The 23470-nt window shown below is 40.3% G+C and overlaps 1 protein-coding gene across 3 annotated transcripts in view; it reads right to left on the bottom strand.

The window, feature by feature from the left end:
- The window catches only part of ksr2 (kinase suppressor of ras 2), a 109886-nt gene that overhangs the window by 41008 nt on the left and 45408 nt on the right, over positions 1–23470 (bottom strand). For all 3 annotated transcript variants that reach the window (XM_060884245.1, XM_060884244.1, XM_060884246.1), the window contains exons 6-8: positions 17524–17699; positions 6130–6199; positions 1462–1545 (exon numbers count right to left, since the gene is read on the bottom strand). In XM_060884245.1, the coding sequence (XP_060740228.1) occupies positions 1462–1545; positions 6130–6199; positions 17524–17699 (330 nt within the window). The remainder of the gene's footprint in view (positions 1–1461; positions 1546–6129; positions 6200–17523; positions 17700–23470) is intronic.

The raw sequence follows: 23470 nt of genomic DNA, 5'->3' as shown, positions 1-23470 counted from the left end.
TCAGATACCACAGGTAGGTAAGATAGTAGGATAGTGTGGGATAGGTCCTCAGATACCACAGGTAGGTAAGATAGGATAGTGTGGGATAGGTCCTCAGATACCACAGGTAGGTAAGATAGGATAGTGTGGGATAGGTCCTCAGATACCACAGGTAGGTAAGATAGTAGGATAGTGTGGGATAGGTCCTCAGATACCACAGGTAGGTAAGCTAGTAGGATAGTGTGGGATAGGTCCTCAGATACCACAGGTAGGTAAGATAGTAGGATAGTGTGGGATAGGTCCTCAGATACCACAGGTAGGTAAGATAGTAGTATTTTGGGATAGGTCCTCAGATACCACAGGTAGGTAAGAAAGGAGTATTTTGGGATAGGTCCTCAGATACCACAGGTAGGTAAGATAGTAGGATAGTGTGGGATAGGTCCTCAGATACCACAGGTAGGTAAGATAGGATAGTGTGGGATAGGTCCTCAGATACCACAGGTAGGTAAGATAGGATAGTGTGGGATAAGTCCTCAGATACCACAGGTAGGTAAGATAGGATAGTGTGGGATAGGTCCTCAGATACCACAGGTAGGTAAGATAGGATAGTGTGGGATAGGTCCTCAGATACCACAGGTAGGTAAGATAGTAGGATAGTGTGGGATAGGTCCTCAGATACCACAGGTAGGTAAGATAGGATAGTGTGGGATAGGTCCTCAGATACCACAGGTAGGTAAGATAGGATAGTGTGGGATAGGTCCTCAGATACCACAGGTAGGTAAGATTGGATAGTGTGGGATAGGTCCTCAGATACCACAGCTTCTGCTCAGATCTCAGCATGTCTGTTGGACATATCATCGTGGATGACAGCTCATCAGATGAAACTCAAACCCAGAATGAATTTCTGATCATTTTAGATGATTCATTTCCAGGTCAGGATCTTGCAATATCCCTGCAAAACGATCTGATCTGGTTTTCGGTCACAGCTCACAACCTTGGGGTAACCACGGACAATCATCTGTCCTTTTCCTCTGATTTTGTTCATTTCTTTTCTGCAACATTAGAAGGATTCAGTCATTTTTGTCCACACAGTCTGCACAGGTACTTGTTCAGTCTCTCGTCATCTCGAGACTGGACTACTGCAACTCTTTCTGTCAGGTCTACCTATGAATACAATTCATCCTTTGCAAAAGGTCCCAAATGAACTTGTTTTCAACCTGCCTAAGTTCTCTCTACACTGGCTTTCGGTAGTTGTACACATCAGATTCAAAACACTGACGCTTGCCTACAAAGCAAGAAACGGACCAGCTCCATCTCCTCTCAAAGCTCTTATCACTCCTCACACTGAGGATCTACCAGCACTGCTCGACTGGTCCCACCATCTCTCAGGGTAAGATATACATCAAGACTTTTCTCTGTTCTAGCTCTAGATGTCTGAACAGCTGAGTCACTTCAAACGTCTTCAAACGACGGGTGACTTACTTGCAGGTTTTGCACTTTAGGCCGAATAACATTCCTTTTCCACAAACGATACAAGTCTGTGACATCCAGTATTTGGTGGAAAATCTGTAAAAAAAAAAAATAAATCTTATGAATGTGGGCCATAAGAAGGTTATTTCAGACATGCTTTCAAAATCTCAATCTATTTAAAAAAAAAACACACACATTATTAGTGTGCCCCACTTCAGCGGCGATGATTTGTTTGACCTTTTGACAGCAATTCCCAGGATCGTGCGATAAAGAAGCCTGATGTGTCAAAGCACCAATCGTATTTGCTCTATTCCCTTTTCATTAAGCGACAGACTACACACGACGATAAGCACTCTTCCTCTAATCTTCAATATAGAGTAATTTAATTGTGACTTTCAGCTGTGCGCATGACAAATATTCCAGGATGACAAAGGCCATACGAATACTACTCACGTCATAAAAAACGGCTATTACGATCGAAAGAAATATGAGACGCCGGACAAGGAGCTCTGGGTCTCTTTCTGATTCTGTCTATATGAATATCTCATTAGGAGCCGAATCTGCAATGTGCTTGCCAATAAAAAGCTATTGAGATGGCTCTCAAACCTCAGAGTCCCTGCAGAAGCACGTACACTGACAGTTAATGGAATATGACTAATCCATTGTGACAGACAGAATTGAAATGTCTTCATTTAGATTGAGAGGCTCGCTCCGTCTCGTAAGAGCGAAGGCCGTTCGGTTCACGTCAGCACACTCGCGTCTGTTTTTACAGCTGAAATTTAAGAATTTGGAGACTTTTTACCTCAGAGTTTTAAACCAGGCACCAGTCTTTCACAGATCGGTAATCCATGGTAGATTATTTCTAGTAGAAATTCTCAATGTGGGATTATTTTCTTGATTAGGATTGTTGAACTGATTATGTATTGAAGAACAAGAGATGTTGACACCGATGTTTATATACAGAACGGTATAAAAGCGGAAGTGAAGCTATGGCTGATTTCTTTCACAAGCCCAGACTGTAGATTCAGAGATTTAGTGATGGAGTAAAAATGGATCTGAGTAACGGGGGTCCTTACAGAGAAGGGGAGGAAAAATAATCTTTAATATAATCATGGTAACATTACATAGATATTAGAGCTTGCTATCGGTAGGAATAAAATTTCACAAGTATCAATTTTTCAGCTGTAGAAATAATAAAAGTTCCTTGCTATTTTTCTTATCCTGTTAGCGATCCCCCTATCAAAGGCGAAAGTGGCTCGGAAAGTTGAAGGAAGTCTTATTTTCAGAAGAAAAGATGAGTCTTTGTTATCATTTTGTGAGAGAAAAACCGTAACTGTTTTCCACTAATCCCCTGTTTAATAGTTTGTTTTCAAGCCTTTGGGCAAAGGTTATGAATCCCAGTGAAAATAAAGCAATCTTGTATTAATAATTTGAAATATTTTTTTTTAAATACAGAATTTAGACACGAGAGATGGCTGAATCTGAATGATCTCATATAAATCTCTGCAGATTACAGGGTTATAAAAAGGGTTATAATAAAATATCAACCATCCACGTGTCACATCGATACTAAAAGAAATTTTAGCTAATATCTTTGTTAAAGTCATGATTAAACATGATTAAATGTTCTACTAGACATCAATGCAACGACTTTCGATCAATGGAGCAACATAATGTGTCCAAATGTCTGGACTGTAGAGTCTCTAATGTGCCTATAAATATAGATTTGAAGGCTGCTTTCACACTGAAAGCTTACATGAGCTAATATTATTTAAACTCTCTCACTCATGTAAACGGTCTGATTTCACAGGCGCCGAGACACTTTGCAAGTCAATATGAGTCGAAATGTCACATCCGTGAGACGATGGAATTAGCCCCAAGTAAATTGCTTAAATTTCACTAAAATGGGTTAAAGTTCTGCGCTTTTCTGTTCCTGTCAGCTCCAGTGAAGGAAGCTTTTCCTCCCACTTCTCAGGGTTAACAGTTTTACTCCAGTGTTAAATGGGCTTTTTGGGGCAGTTTGAAGCCAGATGCTCCTGTGGGAAAAAAAAAATCTATGCTTTTTCTTTGTAAGCAAGAAATACTGAAAATGTCACTGTGGGAAGAGAGCGTGTATTATTTCAATAAAAAAGTCATGCTGGCCATTTATACGTGCCAGAAAAATAGAGGAAAAAAATCACAGTTAGCAAGCTTTATTCTGAGTGTTTTTAATACTCACCTGTAAGTGAGATTATTTTTAAAAGCTAAAATATTCATTTGTTTAGTCATTTGTTTCACAGCATTCATTTATTCTTTGTTAATTTATTTATACTGCAATTTATTTATTCAGTGCGCTGAATTTTCACAGAACCGCTGGGCTTTCGCATCAGCACCATCCAAGGTTTTAAATGATCAGTTTTTATTGTTTTATTTTTTAGGATTACTTGTATTTGGGATTTCAATTGCTACCACTTTTTATTGTATAGCTATATTTATATCTCTTTCTTTCCCACCCTGAGTCTTATATGCCCCACACTGGGCTTCATCTGTCCATCCCTGGGCTTCATCTATCCATCCATAGCTATACTGTATATGCCCAACCCTTGGCTTCATCTGTCCAGCCCTGGGCTTTATATGCCTGGCCCTGGGCTTTATATTTCCAGGCTTGGGCTTTATGTGCATGGCCCTGGGCTTCATCTGGACAGATTTGGGCATTATAAGTCAGTCTTGACTCTTATTGCTGTGGCATCATCAGGATTCAAACACTCCTGGTTGTCAATTTCCTAACTTTCCTAACTTTCCTAATCTCTCTCTCTCTCTCTCTCTCTCTCTCTCTCTCTCTCTCTCTCTCTTCACTTATACTTTCTTTTCTGTTGTACCAACTTGCACTGAAACGCATGATATTTTAAATTGTTGTCAATATTAAATTGATATTTCTCTTAGTTTTTAAAGTGTTAACATTAATTTTCCTACAGTTAATATCCCTTATTGTTCTCTATAGAACAGAAGCACAGAGTTTCTTTCTTCCTAATCTGTGGCATTTGGGAGAATCGTCAATTCAGTCCACACGCTCAGAGCAGCCAGACAAGTGCTCGCCTTAATTGGTCTGACATTTTTAACTATTCCAACAGACAGACAGACAGACAGACACACACACACACAGTTATGGCACAGATGACGAGGGCTAAATTTTGGCATTACCCGAGTGTGCATGTTTCATCCTACAGTCACTTTTATTCACATTTAGCACAAATCCCTGTCAGTGACAAAAGCAGTGACATCTACAGTCTTCCATTTGGACAAAAGAAGCTCCATGGCTCTTGGTCGATGTTTAAATAATCAGTAAATTATGCAAATTTAAATATGTTAACATTTGTTTCATCCAGTTAACCTTGGGCTTTGTTTGAATAGCTCTGGGATTCATCTGTCTGGACATGAGCTTCATCTATCTGAACAAGAGTCTTCTCTGTCCAGCACTGGGCTTTACAGTGCCTGTGCCTGGCCATGGTATTCCTCTGTCCAACCCTGGGTTCATCTGTCTGGCCATGGGCTTAAAATGCCTGGCACTGGATTTTTTTTGTCAACCCTGAGCTCCATTAACTTCATTTGCTTCAAGAGGTTCATCTTCTGGTTCACCTGAGCTTTATAAGCCTGAACTTAGGCCTTAATTTGTCCAGTCTATGATTTTTTTTGACAAACAGTGGGATTCCCTTGTCAGGCCCTGGGCTTCATCTGTCAACTGCCAAGGATTGGGCAAAAAAAAAATCCAGGTTAAGGCAGATAAAGAAAGATGAACCAGGGCTAGGCAGATTAAGCTCAGGACCTGACACCTGAAAGCCACAGTCAGACTTATAATGGCCATGGCTTGGCAGTTGAAGCCCAAGGTTGGACAGATGAAGCCCAGGGCTTTTTATGCCAACCAACATCCCAAATCATAATTTCATCCACTCAGTAGTGGGCTTTTTAATCCCAACCAGCAGCCTTGTCTGTTCAGCCAGTGGCTTTTCCTGCCCATACAAGGGCTTTTCCCACTCATCTTTGGGATTGATCCATCTACCTTTCTAGAGGCTTTTACAGAAATTCTACTTTTGTAAAATGCCTACTTTCACAAATTTATCTACCAATCTAGGGAGTTAGTTTGTTCAACCCTTGGCTTTGTCCAGCCAAACACTGAGGTCAGTGATTAACAATCAGGGCTTTAGCTTTTGGGGGATATTTAGACCTCAAGAGAATTGTGATTCCAGTGACTGCTTAACAAGAAACAATCAACATTTGTTCAAACTGCTCAATGTAGAACAAACATGTGTGATATATGTAGATCAGAAGATAGGGATGTGGTACAGTAGCTCAGTGGTTAAGGTGTTCAACTACTGCTCAGAAGGTCATTGGTTTGAATCCCAGGTCCACCAAGTTGCCACTGCAAGGCCCCTGAGCAAGGCCTTTAACCCTCAATTGCTCAGGTGTATAAACTGAAATAAAAAATGTAAGTGACTCTGAATAAGAGTGTCTGCTAAATAATGTAAATGTAAGATTCATCATTTAATGAGACTGTAACTGGGAAAGTGATATTTCTAAACAACATGTAATAATTGAAGCAATTTTATTTTTGCCATATTTACATTTGTCGTTATTATACACTATTTTATCATATTATATCATTATTATACATTTGGGAGGTAGTCAGATGTGTGAAAAAGATACCTGTGTTTAATAGAGTTGCCAAAGTCTCTGCGAGGGATCTGTGGGGACCAGCGAGGAACTGACAGGGTATCTGGAGGAAAAAGAGAAAAAAGGAAGAGAGAAAGAAAAGCAATTCATATGGCCATTCTTCTCAAGGGTTAAACTGAGATATGCTTTTTAAAATTCAGAACTCAATCCAGTAGTCAAAAATATAGTCTGTACCCAAAACTGCGATGTCAAAGGTAAAGTTTTAAGCAAAATTGTAAAATCGATAAATGAACGCAATTAGCGCAAACAAATCATCATCAACATCATCAACTGTGCATCACTAATCAACACAAAATAAAGCTGTTAATTGTCAAAACATTAAAATCACAGCTGCCTGAAAATTTTTTTTAAATAACACAGAGAAAAACGAGAACCTTTTAGAGCCATCAGGAGCGTTCTTCTCCTGCAGAAATGGTACATCACATAAACAGGCCACAATTAGAGAGAATTATTATAATCTGCTGTGTGCTGTCATCACTCAAATGGAGGAAACCCAATAATATCTGAATAGAGGCCAGTTAGGCAATAATCATATTTGTGCCCTCCAGCACTGCTAGTTCAAAAGGACATTCATCCAATAGAAAGACAATCCCTGGCCAATTAGAGGTCATTTCTGTTTTGATTAACGATCTGAGATGGTGGAGCGATGACACACAGCATTCAACCACAAAGAAAGTCACTGGAAGATTTATTTTTTAATGCATTGACAGATATCCTCATTACTAAAGTTGCATATAGTCTGAATTCAATTCCTGGACATTCAGGATGACTTTAAAAAAAAAATAACCACAAATTATGAAGTAATTTAGACTTCCTGTAAAAACTGACTGCCTCAGTTAGTTTACCTCACATGCTTTCTTGCCTTGTGTATCTCCTGTGCCTATGACAACATCGTGACAGTCATTGCTTTCTCCTTGTGACCTTGCCGTTCTGCTCCACTGACCCAAGATATGTGGCAAGGATGACAAACTGAGTACATCACGGGTCTGGGTCAGAGGTCACCCTTACAAAAAAAAACTGCTGTCACAGGATTTTTTTTTTTTTGAGGGGTAAAATGACACGATGAAGCTGATTCTAGATCCTAGCGAATGAAGCAATTTTCAAGTATAAAAAATATGAAAATTGATCCCAAAACCTGGTGTGTTTATCTCTCCTTCCAACAACACAGTACACTTTAGATCTGATTGAAAACACTGAGACTGTCACTGGGACTGGCGGGTACATAGTCCACACCTCTTTCAGTGAGACTGACAGGCATATAGGCCACACCTCTTTCAGTGAGACTGACAGGCACATAGTCCACACCTCTTTCAGTGAGACTGACAGGCAAACAGGCCACACCTCTTTTAGTAAAACTGACAGGCATATAGGCCACACCTCTTTTAATGAGACTAAAAGGCACATAGGCCACACCTCTTTCAGTGAGACTGACAGGCATATAGGCCACACCTCTTTTAATGAGACTAAAAGGCACATAGGCCACACCTCTTTCAGTGAGACTGACAGGCATATAGGCCACACCTCTTTTAGTAAAACTGACAGGCATATAGGCCACACCTCTTTTAATGAGACTAAAAGGCACATAGGCCACACCTCTTTCAGTGAGACTGACAGGCATATAGGCCACACCTCTTTTAGTAAAACTGACAGGCATATAGGCCACACCTCTTTCAGAGGGACTGACATGCAAAAAAGGTCACATCTCCTTAACTAGGACTGATAGGCACACAGGCCACACCTCTTGCAGTGGGACTGACAAACACATAGGCCACAGCTCTTTCGGCGAGACTGACAGGTACTTACGCCACATCTCGTTCAGTTAAACTGACAGGAACATAGGCCACACCTTCAGTGAAACTGACAGGAACATAGGCCACACCTCTTTCAGTGAGACTGACAGGAAGATAGGCCACACCTCTGTCACTGAGACTGACAGGCACAGAGGCCACACCTCTTTCAGTTAAACTGACAGGAACATAGGCCACACCTTTTTCAATGAGACTGACAGGAACATAGGCCACACATCTTTCAGTGATACTGACAGGCACACAGGCCACACCTCCTTCAGTGAGACTGACAGGAACATAGGTCACACCTCTTTCAGTAAAATTGACAGTCACATAGGCCACACCTCTTTCAGTGAGACTGACAGGAACAAAGGCCACACCTCTTTCAGTAAAACTGACAGGAACAAAGGCCACACCTCTTTCAGTAAAACTTACAGTCACATAGGCCACACCTCTTTCAGTGAGACTGACAGGAACAAAGGCCACAGTTCTTTCAGTGAGACTGACAGGAACAAAGGCCACAGCTCTTTCAGAAGGACTGGCATTCAAAAAGGCCACATCTCCTTCACTGAGACTGACAGGCACAGACGTCGTCCCTTCCTTATTGGGGTTGACAGGCATGTATGCCACATTTCCTTTACTGGACCAGACGGGTTCAAAACTCCGCAACAAAATGGATTCCCTTTTTCCAAACAAGCAAAACCAGTCATGCACACAGTACGTTAAGGTCTCAAAAACCTACGAGACTACGAGTTCCTGCTGTTAGTCTGAATGCACTGCTTTACTGAGACAGAATTTGAATATGACATTTATTATAACCCCCTATGCCTTCATTGGTCTTGCTCTTTCTCACTCTTGCACATTTTCGGTTTTGTTATCTTCTTTGCATTTGTAACCTAAACAATTGAAATTAGTGCTTTATTTATGTTTATGTGTCAATAACAGCCATATGTTGAGTTGATATATGTTTTATGTTGCACTTGAGCCATTCGTAAAACTACCAACAGTCCGTTGTTGAAGTGTTTCAGTTGGTCAGAGAAAAAATAATAAAGACTAATAGCCTGGACATCTGCTGGAAATCCAAGCTACTGATTTGTACCTGCGTTCGGCTAGAGCTTGCTGTAACCTGAACGGCTTCCTGGTCCTGGTTCGGGACTCATTCATTTTCTACCGCTTATCCGAACTACCTCGGGTCACGGGGAGCCTGTGCCTATCTCAGGCGTCATCGGGCATCAAGGCAGGATACACCCTGGACAGAGTGCCAACCCATCGCAGGGCACACACACACTCTCATTCACTCACGCAATCACACACTACGGACAATTTTCCAGAGATGCCAATCAACCTACCATGCATGTCTTTGGACCGGGGGAGGAAACCGGAGTACCCGGAGGAAACCCCCGAGGCACGGGGAGAACATGCAAACTCCACACACACAAGGTGGAGGCGGGAATCGAACCCCCAACCCTGGAGGTGTGAGGCGAACGTGCTAACCACTAAGCCACCGTGCCCCCCTGGTTCGGGACTCATTCTGGAAAACCTGGGTTTTATGGTACCCTGCTAGTCTAGTCTTTTCCTGTCAGGTCTTCCATAAATCACATTACATCTGTCCAAATCAATGCCAGGCTGCAGTATGTCATGAAGCAGACCGGCTGATGGTTCCTCCTGCTGAGAAGGAACACGTTGACCAGGAGAAACCGGAAATATTCCAAGAGAATAAAGCCAACAGGACTGTTCCTGACCGGACACAAATTCTTGTGGGATTTCCTTATGAACGTAAACGCCTGCGGTTCATCTATTCATTAGTGAGTACACTTACTGCTTCTGTGCATAATGCTTTTCATACCACAGACCCTTTTCTTTTCTAATCACTGGCTTCCTTACTGCCGGGCTGTAATACATTAAAAAAAGATGACAGAGAGACAAAGAGAGAGAGAAGGAGAGATGGTACACGGATGTATTAAAAAAAACATGTCTTAAAGTTCAGGGATTTCATGGACGATCAGGTGCTCTCGGTTCCTATCCCACTGCGAAAAGCAGAAGGAGAGAGAGGCAGCATCCTACTCTTATACACAGCACCATAACACACATCCTTCACTCGCTTGTTACTATGACAACCCCGTAGGTGTCCTTTTTTTTTTTCTTGGAAAAAGTTAAGAAAAGAATAAAATTTGAATTATGTCAGTATGTCGTGACTTTAAGTGACTTATTCCACCCTGCATCATTCTTTATAAAGGAATTACGCCTACATTTTTTTATTATTTTTTTTACTTCCATTTATTTGGTTGACACTTTTTTTAATCCAAAAACGACAAAAATGTCAATGCCGGAAAAAAAAAAAGGAAGAAAGCAAGAAAACAGGGAGCGGAGTTAAAGGAGTTGGATCTCGTAATTATGTTTTCTTTTAGTCCTTTTTTTAAGAAGTCATTAAGTTTGAATAAAGTACTATAGAAAAACAAGAGTTTTGTCTTTTTAATCATCGACACTAACAAACCGTGCGTGATTAAACCAGTGATGCAAACTAACATGCTAAAAAGGTCAGGGTTTTTTTTTTTTCCAGCTGTCTTTCATAAAGGGGATATTAAGTCAGACAGATGAACACGTGCTAGTTTTTATCCAGCTCATCACGTCTGTCTGACTGGAAAGAAGAGCGAAATACGTTCGAAGTCAAGATAATTGCACATCTTTCTGCAAAGGATTGCTGGAGGAGCAATAAATAATAAATTCATCCTGGTAAATATTGCTGTGTTTGAGCACTGAATAGAAGAAATACGGCGATTCATTTCAATATAGTTTTCATTTATACCATGCGGTGTGCGTAAAAGATAAAGACTAAAGCCTTTGTTTTGTTTTTTTCTTTCTAATACCCGAGCATGTGCTTTATTCTCCAATGCTTTTAACGCTTTTAAAATCACTATTTATGCAGGAGTGAGTTAAATGTACTGTATCAGAGCTGACCAGAGTTTACAGCAAATCCTGTGTTCGAGTGAAGGAACAAAGCGCTTTAAGCCTTTAAAAGAACCAGTTTATACTGTAGATACCAGCGTAACACAGACTCCTTCTTGTATCCTCGCTTCAGACAACACGAGCGGTGACTTTGGACTGGATTACAAAGTTTCCTGCTTCTTTTGCCTATGAACTAAAAAGCAATCCATGGTTCACAAGCAAAGCAAAGGCTTTAAGAGGGCTGCACACACACACACACACACACACACACACACACTCACTCACACACACACTCACACACACAAACACGACATACAAAACAATGACAAGCGTATACTTTAGACAAGGCTCTCTATTAAGTTCACTGAAGTAGAAAAAAGCTTTTAGGATGCTCTCGAAAGAAAAGGTACTAAACAGCACCTAGTCACACACACAAGTCGCATCTCATGTGTTCGTACCTTTATTTTATTTTTTATTTTTTATTATTATTTTATTTTTTTATTTTTTTTTGGGGGGTATTTTCTCAGATAAGACTCTATCCAGCCCATTTGGTTTTCTACCGATCAAAGCTATCGGCTCATGGTGGATTCCTCTAAATCACAGGTGTCAAACTCCGAGCCTGGAGGCACAAACCGCAGCCTGCTGTTTACTTCAATTCAGCTCACACACTTACAAAAATCAGGTTGTTTCAAAACGTGCATTTTTTTCCACTTCCATCAGCCCCCGAGGACTCGGTACACCATGCGGAGCGTGAAAGCTGTTTCTAGGCACAGGACCAATCAAGAGATTTCAGATCCTGGTGAAAATGGTGGTCTGGAGCTGTGTTTCGACAATTTCTGGCTTATTGAAAAGTATATAATAAAACCGAGTTTTCAAAATTTATGTAAGAATATGTGTCAGGATCTAGCCCGGACTTTTGCCATGTGCCTTTTGTCTACGTTTTTTTGTCACGTGTCTGCCTCACCCTTGTCTATTCCCTCCTGCCTCAGCACACCTGTCCCTTATGTGTCTGATTGTCTTCCTTTATTAATTCGTGCCGCGTTGCCTTTGGACCTTCTAGTCAGAAAGCCGGGTGTCGTCATGGATAAAAGTTCAGACCCAAATTCAGGATAGCAAAAAAAAAAAAATAAACGATTTATTAAATAAAACACAAAATAAAACTGAAACGAAGACCATACACAAACAAAACACAAACAAAACACAGACAAAACAAAGACAAGGAATAAATAAGGAAGACAAACAGACACATAAGGGACAGGTGTGCTAAGGGCGGGAGTGAATAGACAAGACACGTGACACAAAACTAAACAAAAGGCACATGGCAAAAGTCCAGGCTAGATCTCGACAATATGCTAGGATCAATAATCAATAAAATGATATTTGTTAAAGTATACTGATAATCTCACAAAGAAGTAAAATTATAAGCAAAAGTCCACTTTATCATATAAGCTCATTTTTTTTTACCACTGATGCAAATGTCTATAAATTGTACTTTGTCATTTTTAACCTGTGACTAGAAAACAAAAAAAAGACAGAACTAACAATTTGTATTTTTTTATTTATTTTTTTTTAAAGCAGATCCCCAACAGTGATTTAAACATATCTAATCAGGTGACAGCAGTTTTAGTCAAAATATTAAAATCTTGAACTTTACTAGTTACTCACACCTTACAGCAGTGTTACTCACTGCGCGGCTCGCGAGCCTCCTGCGGCTCGCCAAGCTTTAATATGCGGCTCGCATGGCAGTAAATAATACGATGATATGATCATTCATTCATTCATTCATTTTCTACCGCTTATCCGAACTACCTCGGGTCACGGGGAGCCTGTGTCTATCTCAGGCATCATCGGGCATCAAGGCAGGATACACCCTGGACGGAGTGCCAACCCATCGCAGGGCACACACACACTCTCATTCACACGACGGACAATTTTTCCAGAGATGCCAATCAACCTACCATGCATGTCTTTGGACCGGGGGAGGAAACCAGAGTACCCGGAGGAATCCCCCGAGGCACGGGGAGAACATGCAAACTCCACACACACAAGGTGGAGGCGGGAATCGAACCCCGACCCTGGAGGTGTGAGGCAAACGTGCCAAACACTAAGCCACCGTGCCCCCCTTGATATGATCATCTGGTTAAAATGTATTTTTCATTTAAATAACATTAAAAACAATCAGGGAAGCATAGAAAAACGAATGTGCTCTATTACAAATAATAATGTATATTTATATATATTATTTGACTCGTCACTGACTCACTGCGTTCTGCGCAATAGCCAGTTTTTGGCGGCCTGCCAGAAGCTAGTTTGTGTTTCATGCTAGTTAACAACTTGTGTTTACTGTACACACACGGACTAAAAAATGGATCGATTTCTTATCAAACAATCCACAAAATGAACAGCAACAAAGCAATGTGACGGTGACAAAAGAGGTAACTGATGGGGAGCATGCATCATCCGCAACTCGAGTAATTATTGTACTGCAATATTGTACATTGTATTTAAGCAGATAAGCTATTTAAGACTGAATAACTTGGCATACTTTGCGGTGAAAGTGGCTCTCCTATTGACTTTGTCCTATCAGTGTGGCTCAGACGAAAAAAATAGTGAAGACCACTGCCTTACAGTCTTTTTCTGCCATTTTCTATTAAACTAAAAGTCAAATGAGAGCAAATTTGTATATTTTTTCCAGTCAAAATATCTGGTCCGTCTGTTCTGATTATATTTTTCAGCCTTTCAGGGCAATATTATATTTTTACAGTCTTTATTCATCCTTGTTCGTACCACATCACCACTGAAGACTCCATGACAGCTGAGTTTATGCTTTCTGGTGACATAAACTGTTTTTTGTTTTTTTTTTAATTAGAAAAAAAGGAGAATAGAAAAGCTGGTGAGGTGAAATAATAAGTGTTTATACAGTAACTCCTATTACATCAGTCATAACAGGATCTAACTTGTCTCACAGAGGTTTTTTTAAGGTTGCGACGTGCCGTTCATTAATAAATTAATAATTGTGATCGTTAGCGATGTTCTGTAGAATTTAAAATTCTACTCAAGACTTCAAGTCAGAACAGCGTCGACGAACTAATCTGATATCGTCCTTATGCGAGAGTTGATGCGAAGCCTAATGACACTCCAAAGGCCTGTTTAATACCACAGCATCCCAACCCAGAGCTCCAGGGAGAGACTCTGAGCTCGCCTAATGCCATTACTGATGCTGCTCCATCCCAATGAAATTACTCATCCGCCTCGAAGCCACTCACTTATCAGAAATTCATCACACTCACTGCCTTTTGGTAAAAGAGCTCAGGAGAAAAAAAAAAGCTCTGGTGGAATTCGACTCATCCGGAAGTCATTAATGTCATTACCAGACTTGATGGATAACAGACGAACGTCAGAACACGTGTACTGTTCCTTAACCCCCAAAGGAACAATGCATAATTGGTGCAGAGAAAGTTCAGGAAAGCACGCAGACACACCTATAACTCATTACATGCTTGGTTAGGTCTGATTAGACTGAAAGACTTGAAACAACTGGTAACACTCCTGGCAACAAAAGTTTTACAGTCTTAAGGAACTCCAAACCGTATCGATTTAAAGTTTTGAAGTATCGTATAAAGTAAATTTGATTGATTTTGGAATAAAAAACTTTTCGGACTCAGACATCGTACAGCTTTTCCCAGATCATGACAAATTAAAGTCAAAGCAGTGTGGAATTAAATCCTGTGTGTAATCACCAAACTGGAGCAAAATGCTGTCTCTGCTGTCTATTTTATAAGATAACCAAACAATTGCTTGCTTCTATTTGTCAGGTCTTCTGGCCGAGGAGAATCGGATGTTTATCGAAATTCATTCATTCATTCATTCATTCATTCATTCATTCTTCTACCGCTTATCCGAACTACCTCAGGTCACGGGGAGCCTGTGCCTATCTCAGGCGTCATTGGGCATCAAGGCAGGATGAAGTGCCCTGGATGGAGTGCCAACCCATCGCAGGGCACACACACACACACACACACACACACACACTCATTCATTCACTCACGCAATCACGCACTAGGGACAATTTTCCAGAGATGCCACTCAACCTACCATGCATGTCTTTGGACCGGGGGAGGAAACCGGAGTACCCGGAGGAAACCCCCGAGGCACGGGGAGAACATGAAAACTCCACACACACAAGGCGGAGGCAGGAATCGAACCCCGACCCTGGAGGTGTGAGGCGAACGTGCTAACCACTAAGCCACCGTGCCCGAGTGTCGAAAGTAGAAAAGAAAATCCATACAAAGAGATCTGAGCAAATATGTGGGAAAGGTATTGTTAAAAAAACTTTTTGTGGGGATTTTTTTTTTGATAACAAGTGAATAACTGAAGCTACTAATAGTTTTTTGCTAATGGTTTGCTAATGGTTGCTACTAATGGTCGTTTGATAAAGCAGTTGGCAGAGATGGGGGACTCGATTCATATGACCTGACTCGAGTCAGACTTAAGTCACATATTTGAGACTTGAGACTTGCTTGACAAATATTAAAAAAGACTCGACTTGACTTTGACTTGACGTTCATGACTTGAGACGTGACTCGGACTTGAGTTAAATGACTCAGAGATGGGGACTCGACTTGACTCGAGTCAGACTTGAGTCGCAAATTTGAGACTTGAGACTTGCTTGTATAATAGTGGAGTATAAAATTGTATGAAAAGTGAACCAGTGCAAACATTATATTACAAATCACACATTCAGTACAGATGGAAACATTAACTGTACATTCATTGTGGATTAGTGGACCAGTGCAAGGCTCACAGTTTGAGGTAGAAAGGTAAGGTAAGGTGCAGGTACACAACAAAGGAGGTTTGTGAATTTGTGCGTTAATGTCCGAGTAGGCGGATAAGAGACCGTTTTGGTTCCTGCATGTTGTTGATGAGGCCATCTGCTGTTTTTATGGCATGAGGTTTTTGTCTTGATGAACGGCAGTTATTTTCTTTTGTGACCATATTTGTTGAAAATCAATACGTGTCAAATATAATTTATGTGTATAAGTGTGTTTGTGTGTGTGTGAGTCTCACAGATTTGAAACGATGTTGATCAAACACACCTGGCCACACACACTGAAACTTCAGCTATTTGGATTCAGATCATCTACATAAAGGCCAAAGCTACACCGAGACGCAATCAGTCAAAACTCTGGAAGCAGGAATCCATCTGCAGGACAACATACGTCCAGAAGTCCACTCACACCCCCTTCCTGCTGCCTCATTATCACTCTAACAGCTCGTCCTGAGGGGGCCGTTCACGCCACAGCATCAGCTTCAACGATATGCGCTTACACGCTGAAGCCAGGCATTATGGGAAATAAGGTGTGACCTGTCATTTGGCATCCTAAATGAGAACCTTGTGCCACGAATAAAGAGGAGCACATGTCAAAGTCATTGTTAGCTATAACAGAGACAAGCACAAACATGTGAATTTCAAAATGTATCTGCTTTGAAATGCACTGAAAATGGTAGGAGCTTCAAACAAATATCTATTTATAATGCATTTATAAAACACTATTCAGACTTTAGGATTGCTTTAAGAGTTTTTGTACGATCTGTATGACCTGATATTAAAAATCATTATGTACTCTGACATTATTCAAGTTTCAGTCGTCCTGTACTGTAAATTCATGCTTCATGTTTTCTGCACGGAAACAGAATTGTTCATAAATGCTTATAACAGGTTTATATCAGTCCTTCAGATTTTTAACATTTGGTGACTGCAGAAATAGAAGCGCTCACTCACTCATCTTCTACCGCTTATCAGAACTACCTCGGGTCACGGGGAGCCTGTGCCTATCTCAGGCGTCATCGGGCATCAAGGCAGGATACACCCTGGATGGAGTGCCAACCCATCACAGGGCACACACACACACACTCTCATTCACTCACGCAATCACACACTACGGACAATTTTTCCAGAGATGCCAATCAACCTACCATGCATGTCTTTGGATCGGGGGAGGAAACCGGAGTACCCGGAGGAAACCCCCGAGGCACGGGGAGAACATGCAAACTCCACACACACAAGGCGGAGGTGGGAATCGAACCCCCAACCCTGGAGGTGTGAGGCGAACGTGCTAACCACTAAGCCATCGTGCCCCCCGAAATGGAAGCAAAACCAGGAAATTTTGATTTTTTTAAAATGACCTCAAATGATCTTAAAATTCAGGTTAAGACGCATCATGTGACATCATCAAAACATGGATTCAGCCCTCTTCTATTCACATACTGTAAGTACAGCTATCACAGAAAGGGGTTCAGCTGCGTTCAGTTTTGGCAATTCGAGCAGTTTTCCACGAATAAAAAGGCTAATCTTTATAAAAAAAAAAAAAAAATCAAGCATTTCTGGCCAACAATCCTAAAACACTCTTCTGAATGCTGGAGGCACTATTTTATGAAGTATGACTGATATAATATGCGTTCATAAATATTGTATAAATAATCATAATTGCATTAATAATTCATATACACATTAATCGCTAACTAGAACGTGAGGTATAGCATTTAGAATTTATAAGTCATAGATTTCACTAGACTTTTTACGCATGCTACACAACTGTGGTTGGTGTGTAAACGCTGAGTTGTTGGTACATACTGGCAGAGGGCGTCTCTGCATGCACGGGCGGCGTGGAGGGCACAAGGCTCGGGAAGAAAAACGAGCGGAGGGAGTGATCCGAGTGGAGAGGGGATCGCTGAGTCGGCAGGTTCTCACAACTCCCTGCTACGCTGCTGTGGATCTTCAGGTTCAGAGGTTTGGCCTTCTTCTTGGCTCTGTGTTGAAAAAGGAACAGAAGAAAAAAGATGAAGTAAATACTGAAAAATAACAGAAGGGAAAGATTTTTGGTGAACACAGAACAGGACTACTGTAGTGGTGGAGGTTTCAAAGCCTGACTCAATAAAATTAAAACATTTGAATAAATATTTAATTCTGTTGAATTCTTCATTCTGATTGGTCAGAACGCGTCGATTCATTTTCAACAAATAACACTGTACCAGCTCCGATCGTCTTCCGTGCGATGAAGTTTTTGGACCTCCGCTGAGACGAGGCCGACTCTGTGAGAATCCTGAGACATCTACAGATCTACCAGCTCCAGTTGGACTCTGTGATACTAAGCGGAGATCTGAACTCCATGTGATCCTTAAACCAATACAACACTTGCCTGACTGTATATTTGTAATCACACCATCTAGTGTCATCCATATGAGGATGGGTTCCCCTTTGAGTCTGGTTCCTCTCAAGGTTTCTTCCTTTACCAATCTAAGGGAGTTTTTCCTTGCCACTGCTGCCTGAGTCACCTCAGACTTGCTCATTGGGGATAAATACATATACACACATACTGTGAACTATATATATTTTGAATTTTTATTATATTAATTCTTTATACTTCTCCTTATGTTTATCTTCTGTTCTATGTTTATGTTCTGTAAAGCTGCTTTGAGACAATGTCCATTGTAAAAAGCGCTATACAAATAAACTTGAATTGAATTGAATTGAACAAATGCGTGTCTGTTGATTCGTATCGCAGGTTTACATTAATGTGCTTGATGTCTAAAGTGTCTAATTGTTGAAATGGTACCGATACATTTTCTGTAAGGAGACAGAATATTTCATTTCATCTCAGTCAAAGTTTTACGGGCATGTGGTAGATCAGTGGATAAGGTGTTGGGCTACCAATCAGAAGGTTGTGAGTTTGATCCCAGGTCCATCAAGCTGCCACTGTTGGGCCCCTGTGCAAGGCCCTTAAAACTCAATTGCTCAGTTGTATAAAAAAAAATGAGATAATGTAAGCAGCTCTGGATAAGGTTGTCTGCCATGTGCTGTAAATAGATATCCGAGATTGCATATTCTGAATGAGAAAACAAATGGCGTTTTTTTCTTAGTAACTTCAAGAGAGAGAAATAAAGAGAGAATTAAGCTGTTCCACAACATTAAACATAACTATAAATACACTCATGCGAATTAGACTGGAGTCTTTCATTTGCTCAAACCACGGAAACACCTTCAGTCTCAACGGCTTTCCTGAGTCTTAACACACCTGGCAAAAAAATAGGCACAGCAGGTAAAGGAAAAAAGTGACAAAGGAAACTCATTTGTGCCAAATTAACACAATGCCAGAGAACAACTGCAGTATACACACAAATATATAAGGAGGTCATGGACATTTCACACCACACGTGATGCTCTAAGCAATCATTCTGAAGTGTGGGTCAAGAGCCATTCATACAGTACATGCTAGGGCAGCCGAAGCCAAGCTGACACACACACACACACACACAAATACACCCATCATCCTGTTAATAAGCTGTGTAGCTCACAGCATCTCAGTAAGAAGCTCATTTAGATGCGATTGTGTGTTGATGCCTCAGGGATTCTATTCAGCCAAGTGAGTCCCACAATCAGCCATTTTAAGTGTCCAAAACGTACGGAGGAAGAGAAACAAGCTACAGGTTATTCGCATTTCCCTGCAACATCTTTATCCGCAATTTAGATAAAGCCACATTCTGCAATTCAAATCAAATTAGATCCATTCATCTTCCTGGGAATAAACAGACTGACAATGAGTGAGGACTCAAGGCACACCCCTGCTGATCTCCTCCTGCTTACGCACTTTCCTTCCTTTTTCTTTCACTCTGTCTTTGTCAAATACTCACCCACACATTCTCATACACACACACACACACACACACACACAAAGTGCACAAATATGAACTGAGACAAATGTTTTCTAAAATGATTTTTGAAGAGCAGAGCACCGTTTGGAACGTATCACACAACAAACATGCTAAAAAAAAAAGAACGAGATTTGTCTTTGGGAACATGGTAATATTGGTATCCTGGATTATTCTCTGTGTCTTTAATTTTTTTTAAGAGATCCTGCTGGAGTTTATACAGTATTCTTCACTCAGCCATACTTAAAATTTGTTTTAAAAAAAAATATGGGGAAACATAGATTACAGAATTTGACAGACTCCTTTATCAAGAGCGACATACAGTTTTAGCTCATTTAATATAACTGAGCATTAAGGGCCTTGCTCAGGAGCCCAGCATTGGCAGCTTGGTGGACCTTGGATTCAGACTCGCAACCTTCCAATTGGTAATCCAACACCTTAGCCATTAGGCTACCATGGACAGCAGGAAACATACAGACAAACTCATCAAGGACTAACACAGAATAGGTGAACACAATATGATAAAAAAAAAAATAGGCTGTCATTCATCATCTCTATAAAAACTGAGACATTATAATCTTCTCTCAGAGGACATTATACTCCTATATTTGTCATTCCCCGTGTTAGGACTGAGTTTTAAATTAATTCCTTCACCAACATGGAACAAGTTACACAAAGACATAAAGATGAACTAGCTCAGTTGGTTCCGCTTCATGAAGATTTCAGACGTTCAAAGAGACGTTATGAATTCCATGTGGTCTTCAGGACAACAACCTGACTGTAGAAAGGACATTATTTATAATAACACTCTCTGGTGTTTATAACAGTTTATAATCACACCCTCCAGTGTCACCCAAATGAGGATGAGGCTCATTTTTGAGTCTGGTTCCTCTCAAGGTTTCTTCCTCACCACAGTCTCCTCAGTCACCTCGGTCTTGTTCATTAGGAATAAATACAAACACATATAAGTCTAATATTAATCTTAAACTTTTTGTACTACATTTCTTATGTTCTGTAAAGCTGCTTTGAAACAATGTCCATTTTTGAAAGCGCTTCACAATTAAAATGAACCCGAATTGAATTGAATAAAACTTAGAAATAAATAGATGTGACTATATTACTATGTTTTGTTTCTAGTTCTTTTCAATTGATTTTTTTTTTATTTCCACTCATTTTTCAATCGCTTTTTTTTTTTTTAAACATTGCGCTATGTTAATTGTTGTCATGTTTTTTTGCCTTCTTTTCACTCTAGTAAAAAAGATTTTACCTGAAAGAGGTAAAATGTGGTAATTACCTCCTTTATCCTGGTTAAAGAAAGGTTACTGACTACCTAATTAACTAACCTTGGTCAGAATAGAGGTGGAGACAGAACTAGAACAAAGACCGACACAAAAACACACACATCGGAGTCTGTCCTATAGGAACCACAACACAAAGGAAGAAACCAATGGAGTCTGTATATATATATATACACCTGTATCACAAATTTTCCCTGATAAAACCTCACTCTCACTCACTCATTTTTTATTGCTTATCCGAACTACCTCGGGTCACGGGGAGCCTGTCATCGGGCATCAAGGCAGGATACACCCTGGACAGAGTGCCAACCCATCGCAGGGCACACACACACTCTCATTCACTCACGCAATCACACACTACGGACAACTTTCCAGAGATGCCAATCAACCTACCATGCATGTCTTTGGACCGGGGGAGGAAACCGGAGTACCCGGAGGAAACCCCCGAGGCACGGGGAGAACATGCAAACTCCACACACACAAGGTGGAGGCGGGAATCGAACCCCGACCCTGGAGGTGTGAGGCGAACGTGCTAACCACTAAGCCACCGTGCCCCCCCTGGATAAAACCATTTCTCTAAAATCATCAGAAATGATCTTGTTACTGGAAGAATTGTCAAAAACCGTCTCAAACAAGTGCACAATTTTTTTTTTAAATCTGGTTTTTAATAACTTGTTAATAACTTAATAAAATGTTCAGCTCTTTGGATGAAACTGTGATATTTAATGTAAAGTTCTGACATAAATAATTAGAGATTGGTATTCTTTATTTTTTTTTATTTTTTATGAAGCACTCAAATAAACAAAATTGCATTTGTTTCCATTTGAACAAACCTTGAGTTTTTTCCGAGCAGATTGCATTTTAATGATTATTTTATAATTAACTCTAATTGTGTGTTTGTTCTTATTTATATATATATATGAGAATTAGTCACAGAAATAATACATAGCGACTGTTAGCTAAAAAACAGTCTGTCATTCTTCCAACACTGTTCTCTCGTGAAAAAGATTTTATTTTTTTTTATTCTCCTTATTGTATGTTTTTAATTTTACGCACCATGTTGTTTAAACTTCAGACCGTTGCATCTAAAAATTGTTTTTCTCATGTTTTGTCCATGTGACCTTTTCACCTGAAGCTCTTGATCTTTATCTGTGTGATTTATAGCATCACACTGCTGCCACATGATTGGCTGAGAAGATAATTGTATGATTAAGCAGCAGGTACACGTAACTATAGACAAGCTGAATGAATGGATGTCGATGGACAGGTTTTCTTGACCTGGTTCTCCTGTAATGAAAACCACAGCTGGAACCACAGCAGGAACCACGCGGGTGAATCTATAAAGCTGCACAAACACCTCCTGATGCACGACTCGAGTGTGAGCAACGTGCAGCACCGACAGTTTAAGTGAATAATTTATTTCGTTTTAAACGGAAATCAGTGGTACCCCAGCAACCTATCAAACACTTCTGTTCTCCACGAAGGTACATGTTGTTTACGTCTCGGATGTTGTGTTCCTATTTTTTCTGTGAGACTGTGTACGTGACAGAGAGAGGCTTCTGTCACCCAGGAGGATGATAAACATTTCTCCTGGTGCGCAGAATACATTAGAGTGTAACACGGCGCATACTGACAGCAAATAAAGTGGAGGGCAAAGGGGCATGTGTGTGTGTGTGTGTGTGTGTGTGTGTGAGGTGTTGAAGCTTTTAAAACACATTGATCCTTGAAAGACATGCTGTCAATATGAAACTTGTTTATTCCTCATTCTTTCCTTTTTCTTTTTCTCCCGCTGTGTGTGTGTGTGTGTGTGTGTGTGTGTGTGTGTGTTTCAAGCCAGAGCATTCATAAATCATCCTCAATGTCCATGTCAGAAATGTTGGAAGATACCAGTAACAATAAACGTCATGAATTAATCACTCTGCTATGATGGAGAGCTGAAACATCAACAATCCCAACAATGTGACTTCATCAAAAGAAAATCATCTTTTTTTTAATGTCTTACTATCTTATACAAATGTTATAAAATACTTCTGTGATGGAAACAGCATCCAGACTTTTACATTCATTCATCTTCTACCGCTTATCCGAACTACCTCGGGTCACGGGGAGCCTGTGCCTATCTCAGGCGTCATCGGGCATCAAGGCAGGATACAACCTGGATGGAGTGCCAACCCATCACAGGGCACACACACACACACTCTCATTCACTCACGCAATCACACACTACGGACAATTTTCCAGAGATGCCAATCAACCTACCATTTATCTGTCAATAAAATGTACGATTTATCTGTCAATAAAATGTATTATATTAGATGAAAAGTAATACTTAAACTCTTATGTCAGTAAGTCAAATAATTTCTTCGAATAATTTTAAAAAAATCATGATATTGTGTTGTATAATATTCATTCAATATTCGTTCTATTTTATTGTTTAACCTGGGAGCACTTTTCTTGCTTTACCTCTGCTTTTTTACCCCTTTTTCTAATCTTCATGAACTTAGTATGTTGATTTTATAACAATGATCTATAGTAAGTGATCAAAATTCAAATCTGTATTTTATTTTCTCTTAA

This window comes from Tachysurus vachellii, chromosome 12 (genome assembly GCF_030014155.1).
Source record: "Tachysurus vachellii isolate PV-2020 chromosome 12, HZAU_Pvac_v1, whole genome shotgun sequence".
NCBI classification, from domain to species: Eukaryota; Metazoa; Chordata; class Actinopteri; order Siluriformes; family Bagridae; genus Tachysurus; species Tachysurus vachellii.
The sequence above is the reverse complement of the archived record's forward strand: the minus strand, read 5'-3'. Positions and strand labels throughout refer to the sequence as shown.